The 13063-nt window shown below is 33.1% G+C and overlaps 1 protein-coding gene across 1 annotated transcript; it reads left to right on the forward strand.

Annotated features, from left to right (window-relative positions):
* The first annotated feature begins 1315 nt into the window (after positions 1-1315).
* LOC101894939 (uncharacterized) lies at positions 1316-1885 on the forward strand. The gene is made up of 2 exons (XM_005189064.4): positions 1316-1507; positions 1582-1885. The coding sequence occupies exons 1-2, from the start codon at positions 1496-1498 to the stop codon at positions 1783-1785; spliced, it is 216 nt and encodes a 71-aa protein (XP_005189121.1). The 5' UTR covers positions 1316-1495; the 3' UTR covers positions 1786-1885.
* The last annotated feature ends 11178 nt before the right edge of the window (positions 1886-13063 follow it).

The raw sequence follows: 13063 nt of genomic DNA on the forward strand, positions 1-13063 counted from the left end.
CTGTATAGGCCCACGATATCGTATGCACCCATGTAACGGTACCCCCGATATTCGGTATTTTGATGATTTTAGCGACATTGTTTACCGGAATCGTTCCAAATTTGGTATTTGAAGTTCGTAATAGATACTGCAGCATAAAACAGAAAATGGGCCATGTAGGTCCACGTCTTCATATAGCCCCCATATACCGTACCCCCCAATATTCGGCATTTTGATGATTTTAGCGACACTATTTACCGGGATTGTTTCAAATTTCGCATGTGAAGTTCGTAATGGATATTTCAGCCCATGCTAGAAAATTGTCTGTGCAGGTCCACGTCTACGTATAGCCCCCATATAACGGTACCCCCATATTCGGAATTTTGATGATTTTAGCTACATTATAAACAGATTTTTCTTCAAGTTTCGCATGTAAATATTGTAATAACTTATGAAAAAAGTTGCCTATGCAGGTCCACGTCGTCGTATAAGCATTCGGTATTTTTAAGGTTTTAACAGAATTCTTAACGGATTTTATTATTATTATTATTTTTTTTTTTTTTTTTGGGAAATTGCCAAATTTGTACCAAATGGTGGAGGGTATTAAAAGTTCGGTCCGGCCGAACTTACAGCTTTTTTACTTGTTTTCATTAAAATTGCACATTTTTAGGTCCACCCTTATTAACCTCCCACAAAGGGACTTTCGAAAACGCCCCACACCTCGTAGCCCTCATTTGCGTAGCCATTTCAATTTTGTCAAGATATCAGTTGCATTCCTCGAATGGCGCATTTGCTTATTCCTTAAAATTTCTCGAGGTGCTTTCTCGTGGTTTCGATAGGCTTACTTTGATTTCGTAGATTCATTTTCCCTTTATTCCCTAAAAACAAATAAAATAATTGGCACACTTATTGCCGAAAATGACAATTTACCTATCTGATGAAAGTATCGGATTCTCTTTCCACACACACAGACAGACAAACATGTGTTTGATTTTCTTTTGCATTCGAAATAATTAGACAAATAAGACCAACATGAACATCATCAATATGCCAGAGCGAAAAAAAAATTAACATTTATTTCTTCATTCTTCTTTTTTTGCTGTTTTTTTTTTTTCTTCTGCGGCGAGACGAAAAACCTCAAAAGCAAAAGATATCCGATACCCTTGTGTTGTAGGCAAAAGAACGGTTTTTTTGTTTTGCTGTTTCTTTCTTGGCTTTGGTGATTTCCACAATTTGGCCTGGTGTTGCTGTCGTATCTTTTGGACAGGTGATGGCGGTGCTAACAATAATGGTGGCAAAGTTGCTCCGGTATCGGATGACAATTGCCCAACTTGGTGCTGCTGTGCTACAATAGAGGGCCTAGTAAATTATTATTGGGCAAATATTAAATTTCACATTTGATTAAGATTTGCAAATTTTGTATATAAAGCCCTCGGCTTCACTGGAAAGGTATGTTAGTTTTCAATCAAACTGTTAACCAGCAACTACCAAGCGTTTTCAACAATCCTCCATCAAGATGTTTAAGATTGTGAGTACAGTGCGAGTGACAAATTTGGATTAAAGGAAAATTGTAATATTTTTTTTTTATTTTCCATTTTTCAGTTCTTCTTTTTGTCCTTCTTGGCTATGGCTTTGGCTAGACCCGGCTACATCAGCTCCCACCCAGTGGTATCTTCCTACCATGCCGCCCCTGCCGTGCATGTGGCCCATCCCGTGATTTCAACTCATCACATCTCCACTCCCTTGATCCATCATGGCAGCTATCTCCATGGAGGCTATCACGGTGGCATCCATGGCTTGTACTAAACTTTGGACTAATTGTTTGTTGAACATTTCGATTTGTCTCTTCGATAATTTGGCTAAAACAAAAATCTTTTGAATAAAAAACCCAAACCTTTTCGCATTGTTCCCATATTGACTTAAAAAAAAAACTTTTGTTTTCTTTTTCAATTCTTGGAAAATTCTTTAGCTGTTGTCACACCTTGAGAATGTACGGGATTTTTCCTGGATGTCACGCTACTCTTGAGTAACCTGGAAGAAAAGTTTCTTCCGGTGAAACTTTGTTCGCATCGCACGCACCACGTGCTATGTGTGACTCTCTCTGTTTCACGCGGTTTTATCACGTTTAAAATACTCTCACTTGTTTTGATGTTCGCCATCACATCGAACTGTTAAGCTGTCATTTTGCAACAACTCAAAAGTGTTGGAAAGTTTTCTTGACGCATTCCCTTTTCTAGTATTTCCTTTGAGCATCAAGGAACGCCATCATCAGCAATGCTGTGTTTGAAAAATAAAAAAATTCATCAAAATGGAAAATTTTTGTACAAGAAACTATAAGCTTTTAGGAAGAGAATAAGCTATTCGGATAAAAAAATTAGGAAAAAGTGCTTACACATGGAGATCAGACCTTTGGTTGAAAAAACATGGCAGAGAAAGTGTTCATTAATTTTTCGTTCACAACCAACACATCGACTTTTTGGCGTACATATTTTGTTCAAAATGGCTTAAAGTCGATTTTCGATTACTTTAAGAAATTCAAAGTTAAGAAAAAAATTTAATTATTTTTTATTTGTTTATACTATTATATTCTTGGCATTTGAATTCTGAAATTATTTTTTAACATTACAAAACTTCTGGTTTATTTGTAAAAACTTGATTTTCACACAATACAGGGTGAGATAAAAAAACTGCAACACAGCCAAATGCCATAATTTTTAAATTGTTTTTAATTTATTCAATCAATCAAACAATCAAAAAATTTCGGAAATAGCATTAAATTTTAGAATAAGTTTAGATTTGTTCGAATTGGTGACCTTTGGCACGAATGATGGTCTTCAAACGGCCAATGAAACCGTCACACGCTGCCCGAATGTTACTCTGCGGTATTTTGGCCCATTTCCGGCGAAGCGCTTGCTTGAGGTGATCGACACTTAAGCATTTTTTAGTGGATTGGAATTCGTAGATTTTGAGGGTCATTGTGCGTTAGAAATGAATCGAGAAATCTCATTTTGTAACCTATCTTGGGTGGCGCGTGCTGAGTCCAAGGTCTGCGGCGAAAATGTTTGCGTTCCCAAGGCTTTAATACACGCTCCAGAATATTTTCGCAATAATATTCGGCATTTATTCCGATGCCACGGTCGATTAATACGAGCGGAGAGCGACCATCGGTTGTTATGGCGGCCCACACCATCACCATGGCCGGCGCTTGAGTTCTGGTGGCCAACCGAAGGTGCACATTTTCCGCTGATCTCTTTGGTAAGTAAACACGATCATTTTGTTTCTTTACAAACTGCTGGACAACGAATGTTTTCTCATCGGAGAAAACCAAATTCGGCAGTTCACCACTTCCAGCCAAGCGACGCAACTCTTTAGCTCTTTAGAGACTATTTTCTTTCTGTTGCGGTGTAAGTTCTTGCACTTTTTGAAATTTCAATGGCTTTACCCTGAGCTAATTTTTCAATATTTGCCGAATGGAATATTGCGATATGTTCAGCTTACAAACCATTTTTCGGCCACTGCGACGCGGGTTTCGATCAAGTCGCTTCTTTACTTTTCGAACCATTTCTGCAGATGTTGCTGCTTTCTTCCGTCCACTTCCTAGACGTCGGGCTACGCTACCAGTATCACGGTAACGAGCGATGGTACGAGACACAAACGATTTATTCACATTTAAATGCTGGAGGGCTCTAACGATAGCCACTTGTGATTTTCCAGCCAAATAAAAATCCATCACGAAAAAAAAAACTAAAAAAAATTTAGCAGCTGTCGGTCGAGTGCCTTAGAAATGACTGCAGTTTGAAGCTGGTTGCAGTTTTTTCATCTCAGATGTACCAAGTCTGAATGGAATAAGGTGTAAATTTCGTGTTTTATGAGCTTCATGAATATTCAAAAATTTTAACCTTTGTGGGGGAGGTACTTGAAGGAGTGGACCGATATATCCCATCTTCACACCAGGTCTTAAAAAATAATAATAAAAAAAATAATTAATAAAAATATTGTGATATATAATTTAATCTTAACCAAATTTTTTATAAGAGTTAAAATTATTCGAAATTTTGACCCTTTGTGGGGGAGGTACTTGATGGAGTTAACCGATATTGTCGATTTTCGCACCTGACCTAGTACTGTTGCAAATATTAGGATTTGCAAAGTTGGAGCAAAATCGAACTAATGAAGTGACCCTAAGGGTATAAAAATCATGTACGACAAATACTATTCTGACATTTAGTTGTAGAGACATTCATGGAAAAATTTGTTTGGCTTGGAAACGCATAGCTCTCTTTCAAAATATTGAGCATAGTTCTTTGAACCAAAGAAGAACCCTAGACTCCCCATCAAGCCTCCATTGCTGCATATCATTTTACAAACTATGGACATGCGTCTCCAATCGCATATTAACTCTTTCCCTGATGCAATACAACATTGGCCATGGACGCCATTCAATCTATTGTCTCCAGTTCACAGCCCCTGCCCAGGTTGTAATAAATACTGGGAACAAATTTTGTGTTTTGGCCAATCGGTATTATACTGTACAAACAATACACCGAAATTTTTGATAACCTCAGGTAAAAGTTCATTAAACGGCATTCGACATTCAAAAACCATACAAGTGTATGCGAGTCAACAAAAAACAACACAAAATATCCAGAGTTCATCCTGTTCAAATTGGCCTAGAGATTCATTGTACGGTTCGATTTGAGGGGCCAATTACCTCGTTCTGACGCAAAATTTTTCCAATCGGGTACACAAATTAGGAGGAAGGTTAATTCGTTCGTATGGGCCTATATCAATTGCTAAGTGGTGTCTAGTCGTGTGTGGCGACAATAATGTCAATCATTTTTTTTCATGATTTGTTCTCTCACTCTCTCCTCAATTGCTTTGTTTATTATTATTAAATATTATTGCTGGAATATTTACTTGTTCGCTCTGTCGGCCGTCTAAATAACTCAAACCCATATTTGACAGATTCCTGCAATACAAGTATATGTTCTTGAATCTGAATAAATGTGTATGTCGATATGTTTTATGTTAAGAAAATTTGGATTTGAATTGAGGCAATTATGGTCTCCGACATGCTATGCCATACCAACGTGATTATAAGAGACGAATAGACCAAGACGTTTGAATTGAATTAATATTAGACAAGTTGGGGATCTTTGGGGATCGAATTAAATGAATTTTGAGGAAGATAAAAACACCCATCACATTTTTTAAAAATATCTTTCAATTTGAATCGCCACAATGTTGTGCTCTTCCCTATTTTTTCTGAATTTATTTATTCGTCTTAATTTACATGTTGACAAAAATCTCTTCCTCTCTCTCCCAGTTGTTTTTGCAGTCTCTGTGGCTATTCGAAGGTAAAAGTTCATCAGTCGACGAACTTATAAGCCATTGGACATGTCCATTGTTGTTTATTACCACCGACAAAGTAAGAATGTATGGCTTCATTGTTTTAATTGATCAATTACCTCGTTTTCAGTAACAACAACAAAATCAGCAAAGAAACCCAATTACCCACATCCTTGTCATTGGGACTGAGAATTGATATGAAAATTATGTCTAGTCTATTGTAATGATTTATGTAAATGACCGGGAATAGAATAACATATGAATGTATCAATTACAAATTGTAGATTGTAGTAATAATTATAATTACAATAGGAATCATAATAATAATAATAATAATAATAATAATAATAATAATAATAATAATAATAATAATAATAATAATAATAATGATAAAAATAATAATAATAATAATAATAATAATAATAATAATAATAATAATAATAATAATAATAATAATAATAATAATAATAATAATAATAATAATAATAATAATAATAATAATAGTAATAGTAATAATAATAATAATAATAATAATAGTACTAATAATAGTAATAGTAATAATAATAATAATAATAATAATAATAATAATAATAATAATAATAATATAATAATAATAATAATAATAATAATAATAATAATAATAATAATAATAATAATATAATAATAATAATAATAATAATAATAATAATAATAATAATAATAATAATAATAATAATAATATAATAATAATAATAATAATAATAATAATACTAATAATAATATAATAATAATATAATAATAATAGTAATAATAATAATAATAATAATAATAATAATAATAATAATAATAATAATAATAATAATAATAATAATATAATAATAATAATAATAATAATAATAATAATACTAATAATAATAATAATAATAATAATAATAATAATAATAATAATAATAATAATAATAATAATAATAATAATAATAATATAATAATAATAATAATAATAATAATAATAATAATAATAATAATAATAATAATAATAATAATAATAATAATAATAATAATAATAATAATAATAATAATAATAATAATAATAATAATAATAATACTAATAATAATAATAATAATAATAATAATATATATAATAATAGTAATAATAATAATAATAATAATAATAATAATAATAATAATAATATATAATAATAATAATAATAATAATAATAATAATAATAATAATACTAATAATATAATAATAATAATACTAATAATAATAATTAATAATAATTAATAATAATAATATAATAATAATAATAGTAATAATAATAATAATAATAATAATAATATAATAATAATAGAATAATAATAATAATAATAATAATAATAACAATAATAATAACAATAATAATAATATATAATAATAATAATAATAATAATAATAATAAAATATAATACTAATAATGAGTAATAATGATAATAATAATAATAATAATAATAATAATTAATAATCATAATAATAATAATAATAATAATAATAATAATAATAATAATAATAATAATAATAATAATAATAATAATAATAATAATAATAATAATAATAATAATAATAATTAATAATAATAGTAACAATAATAATAACAAGTTAAAAAGTATCGGTTGGTTTTCCCAAAAGATGTATGCCCTCAGCCAATGTTCGAATATATAAATATATTTTGACTTCTTTAATGATTATTTAAATTGTTGACCCTCTATGGAGTAGGATCCAAAGGAATGGGCCAATATTTTCCATTTCGTATCGAAACCAATTGAATATGATATAAATAAATATATATGTGCCAGGTTTGGACTGCTACTGACTACTATGCACCTCCACTTTATATGAGATATGTGATAATAGTCGTTTTTATACCCTCCACAATACATAGAATGGAGGAAATATTAAGTTCGTTATTCCTTTTGTAACTCATCGAAATAATCATTTTAGACCCAACAAATTATATATATTTTTGATCAGCGTAAAATTCTAAGACGATTTAGCCCTGTCCGTCCGTCTATTGTAATCACGCTACAGTCTAAACGAATTAAGATAGGAAGCTAAAATTTTGCACATATATCTCTTCTGTCTGCAGGTAGGTCAAGTTCAAAGATGGGCTATATCGGTCCACGATATCGTATAGCCCCCATATAACGGTACCCCCCGATATTCGGTATTTTGATGATTTTAGACACATTTTCTAATGGAATTGAATACTTTATCCCTTGACAGAGAATTATCTATATAGGTCCACGATATCGAATAGCGCCCATATAACGGTACCCCCCGATATTCCGTATTTTGATGATTTTAGCCACATTTTTCAACGGGATTGTCTGAAATTCTACTCAAGGAGTTCTTTGTGAGTGCTTTACTCCCTGAAGAGAGTTCTCTGTATAGGTTAACGATATCGTATAGCCCACATATAATGGTACCCCCGATATTCGGTATTTTGATGATTTTAGCTATATTTTCCAATGGTGTTGTCTGGAAGTCCACACAAGGAGTTCTTTGTGAGTACTTTACCCCAGACATAGATTTGCCTATATAGGTCCACAATATCGTATATCCCCCCATATATCGCCACCTTCCGATATTAGGTATTTAAAAAAGATTTCAACAGAATTTTCAATGGATTTTATTTTTTTGAAAATTTTCTAATTCTTTCCAATTGGTGGAGGGTATTCAAAGTTCGGCCCGGCCGAACTTACTGCTTTTTTATTTATTATACTTAATTTAATACCGATACAAATATTGGCAGGGGAACATTTGAACCCAATTTTATGCGAAATATTTAGATAAAGCAAATTGTAAAAAATCGCTGACTTGTTTCGCAAGTTATGACAGATAAAAGTATTTGAAAATTGTGACACTTTGTGGGTGAGATACAAAAAGGGGTTCGCATATACAAATGATCATCTTCACAAGTGATCTGGAGATCTGGATGTGTAAAATTTGAAGAGAGTTGGATGCTTATTTCGCTTCTTTGAGTGTTTTGTTTTTCAAAACCTATGTAGGGCAGGTACCAAAGGAAGTGCACCGATATATTCCATCTTCACACCAGACCTTGGGTTAATAACAATTTTGTGATGTGTGAAATATGATGAGATCCGGACGCTTAATTCGGATTTTATAATCGTTTTGGTTATACCAGAATGAATGGTCCGATATCTACGATCTTTAAAACAGATCTTGTGTAGATGGAATTATTCAGATATACCAAGTCTGAATGGAAACGGATATTAATTTCGCGTTTTATAGGGGTCATTGATATTAAAAATGTTTACGCTTTGTGTGTGAGGTACAAGAAGGAGTGTACCAATAAATCCCATCATCACAGTAGATCTTATGTTAGTAGATGTACAGAATATGAAAAGAACCGAATGCTTATTTCGGATTTTATAAACCTTTTGGTTATTCAAAATTTTGACCATTTGTGGGGGAGGTACCAGAAGGAATGCTTCGATCTCTACCGTTTTTATAACGGACCCTGTGTTAATGAAAATATTCAGATGTGCCAAATATAAATGGAATCTGACGTTAATTTCGCGTCTAATGAGCTAAATGGACCGATAGGATAGGAGTGGACCGATATATTCCATCTTAACACTAAATCTGGAGTTTATGAAAATATATTCACACCAAACTATGGGTTTCTAATTTGAAGATAGTTGGACACTTACATCACATTTTATTAGAGTTATAATTATTCAAAATGTTGACTCTTTGTGGGGGATGGAGTGGTCCAATATTGTCAATTTTTCGCTCCTGGCCTAAAAGTGATGCAAATATTATGATTTGCAAAGTTGGAGCAACATGGGATTACCCTTTCTCTTTCTGTCCAGAAAAAATATATTTTTTGAAAATTTTGACCTTTTGTGGGGGATGTACTAGGAGGAGTGGACCGATATTGTCCATCTCCGAACTCGATCTAGGTTTGACAAAAATATTACAATGCACCAAGTTTGGACGAAATCGGATACTCCCTTCTAGAGTTATCGTACACACCAGACAGCCAGGCAGATGGATGGACGAACGGACTCCTTTAGATCGACTCCAAATATCCTGAAACGGTATAAAACCGTTATTTCGACTAGGCACGTTTTGACCGTATCAAATGATATATACCCATATGGCTGAGGGTATAAAAATGTAAATATATATATATAGTCCGGCCCGCACCGTTGTACCATTTGTTTAGAATATATAGAAGATATGATTGAAAATCAAATTTCTGATTTTTTTTTATTATAGCTATAAGCTAAACTTTGTAGATTTCAGGCTAACAATTTCTGGCATATTGCTAGGCAAGATATGATATGATTGAATTTCTTGCATATTGCTAGGCAATCCGAAGCAATTCATCATCATGTGTGATATTATGTTACTAGCTTTCGCTCCCCGTTATTTAAGACCATATACAAATTTTCTCCCGAAGGGGAAGCAGATAAATGAGATATCAAAATGTCGCCCATACTTCTACACCTCTGTTTAAATCTCCCAAATATTTCTTTATGTGTGATATTTTTCATAAACAATTTTCTATCTCCCCCATTTTTATTCAAAAATAGCTATTCCTTTGACTCCAAGAACCGTTGCAGTCTAGGTATTTCACCTTTTGTACTATATTTTGCATATTATCATTGGCCGTTGTCCCCATCCGTCACATCTTTTTTTTTTCACTAAATGCCTATGACCGAAGGACGTCACTAAATATCTCGCACATTGCAAATGGAATGAACTTTCCTCAGAATATTGAAACCTTAATTTGTGTTTTTTGTTTTTTTTTTTTTTTTTTTTCTATTTGCATTTCATTGCTCCCATTAGTTTCATGTGTTTTGCTTTCTGCTACTCCTGATTGATACGACAAATTATAAAAATATTACAATCGGCAAACACAAATATATATTTCACACCCCCAGTTCGAGGGAGAGAAAGCGTTCACTAAACGTTTGGCGTTGGCGTCATTGCCATTTAAGTTTTACAATTCTTCAGTAGCTACGACGACGACGACGATGAATGATTGGGATTTTTTCTATGGCAAAAGGTGCCAGGCATCACGCCAACCAGCCACTGCAGCAAATGTAAAAGAAAATGTTTGATTTGTGATGTCGTTGGTGTCGAGTCGAAAACGTGACCAACCCCCCCAGTCACATGTACGATTTGCATCATTTATTGTTTAATTTGCGTTTCTTTTACGCTGTCGATTTCCCCTCGTACCCGGCATCCTCACCAACACCCTTTTTCACCAAGAAATATGGAATTTTTCTTTTGCTCGACGTTGGCTGGAGGATGTTTTGTTCGTTTTGCAAATTACATATCGAATTTCAATTGCAAAGGCCTACATACAGTTAGCTAGCTAGCTCTACCTGGCTGGCTGGCATACCTCTAATTAATAACTGATTACAGTTTTTTTTTTTTTTTGGTTAATTCATGATAAATCACAAAACATGTGAAATGTAACAAAATATGCCAACTACGTCAGGATGTGCCACAAATATAGTTGTAGTAAAATTCGATAACGTTTGACTAGAGGAAGAATAAAAATAATTTTTTTGATTACACTAGACGACAAAGACTTCACAGTGAAATATGGAAAAACGTTAATAATTCAAAATTATTAGTTAAAAAATTAAGTTTTTCTTAAAAAGAACACGGCCATTTAACTCTTGGTAATAAAAACAAACACAATTAAATTTATAACTGTAAGTTCGACCGGACCGAACTTGGAATACCCTCCACCATTTGCAACGAGTTTGACAATTTTCCAAAAAATTAAATCCGTTAAAAATTCTGTTAACATCGTTATACAAGGGTCTATACGACGACGTGGACCTGCATAGGCAACTTTTGTCATAAGCCATTACAATATTCAAATGCGAAACTTGAACAAAAAAAATCGGTCGTTAAAACCATCAAAGTACCGAATATCGGCAGGTACCGTTGTATGAGGGCTATACGAAGACGTGGGCCTGCATAAACAATTTTCTGTCATAGCCCGTAGTATTCATTACGAACAAATTTGAAACCATTCCGGTTTTGCAAATTACAATAATGCCGCTAAAATCATCAAAATTACGAATATCGGGGAGTACCGTTATGTGAGGCCTATACGAAGACGTTGATTTGCCTATACGAAGACGTTGATCGTCTGTAATATCCGTTACGAACTTTAAGCACCAAATTTGAAACTATTCCGGTGAATAATGTCGCTAAAATCATCAAAATACCGAATATCGGGAGGTGCCGTTACATGAGAGCTATACGAAGGCGTGGACCTGCACGGGCAATTTTCTATCAAAGGCTGTAGTATTCATTACGAACTTCAAATATTAAATTTGAAACATGTCCGGTACCGGGGCCGAACTTTTTATACACTCCACCCTTTGGAAGAAGCTTGAAAATTTTCAAAAAAAAAAAAATCCCTCTGAAAATACCGCTCAATGAAAACCGTTATATGGGGGCTATAAGAAGTATAGTAACTGTTCCGAACTTTATATACAAAATTTGAAAAAAAATCCTGTGAAAATGTCGCAAAAATCATGAAAATACCGAATATCTAGGGTTACCGTTATATGGGCGCTGTACTTAAACGTGTAAGTATTTAGATAATTCTCTTCTATAGAGTAAAGTACTCACAAGGAACTCCTTTCGTGATTTTTAAGAAAATTCCATTGAATAACTCGGCTGAAGTCATTAAAATACCGAATATCAGGGGGTACAGTTATATGGGGGCTATACGATATCGTGAACCGTTATAGAAATTTCGCTTCCAGGAGATAAAGTACTCAAAAAGAACTCCTTGTGCGGATTCTCAGACAATTCCATGAAAAATGTGGCTTAAATCATTAAAATACCGAATATCGGAAAGTGCCGTTATATGGGACCTATAGATAGCTATATAGATTATTCTCTTCCAGGTACACCAGATCTTTTTAGTAAAAATATCGGGATGTGTAAAATTTGAAGAGAATCGAATTTTTTTCGCATTTTATGATAGATATAATAATTCAAAATTTTGACTCGTTTGGGGGGGGGAGATACCGGAAGGAGGGGTCTCACATATTCCATCTTCACACCTGGTTATGTGTCGATAGAAATATTGGGATGTGCCAAGTTTGAATGTTCATTTCGCGATTTTTGACCTGCACAGTTATTCGAAATGTTAACCCCTTTGTGGGGGAGGTAGCAGAAGGAGTAGACCGATATACCCCATCATCTTCATCCCATTCATACCTCATCTTCATCTTGTGTTAAAGAAAATATTGTGATTTGTGAAATTTGAAGAGATCCGGTGCTTATTTGAGAGTAATAATTATTCAAAATTTTGACCATTTGTGTGGGAGGTACATGATGGAGTGGGTCGATATTGTCCATTTTCGCACCAGACATTGCACTGATACAAATATTGGAATTTAACAATTTTGAAGATATTTGGATGATACTTTCTTGTACTATACGGAAAATCATTTTCTTTTGTGTACCTCCCTCACAAGAAGTGGACCGATATTGCTCATCTTCTAACTCAATCTAAGTTTGATAATAATATTACGATGCACCTGGTTTTGACCAAATCAGATATTCTCTACGGCACCAGACAAACGGACGGACGTACACCCCCAGATTGACTCCAAATGCTCTGAAACGAATTCGGTCCAAAGGGACCTAGGATCAAAAGCCGTTATTTCTATGAGGCACATTTTGGCCATATGGCTGCGGATATAAAAT

The sequence above is a fragment of the Musca domestica genome, unplaced genomic scaffold (assembly GCF_030504385.1).
Source record: "Musca domestica strain aabys unplaced genomic scaffold, Musca_domestica.polishedcontigs.V.1.1 38, whole genome shotgun sequence".
NCBI lineage: Eukaryota > Metazoa > Arthropoda > Insecta > Diptera > Muscidae > Musca > Musca domestica.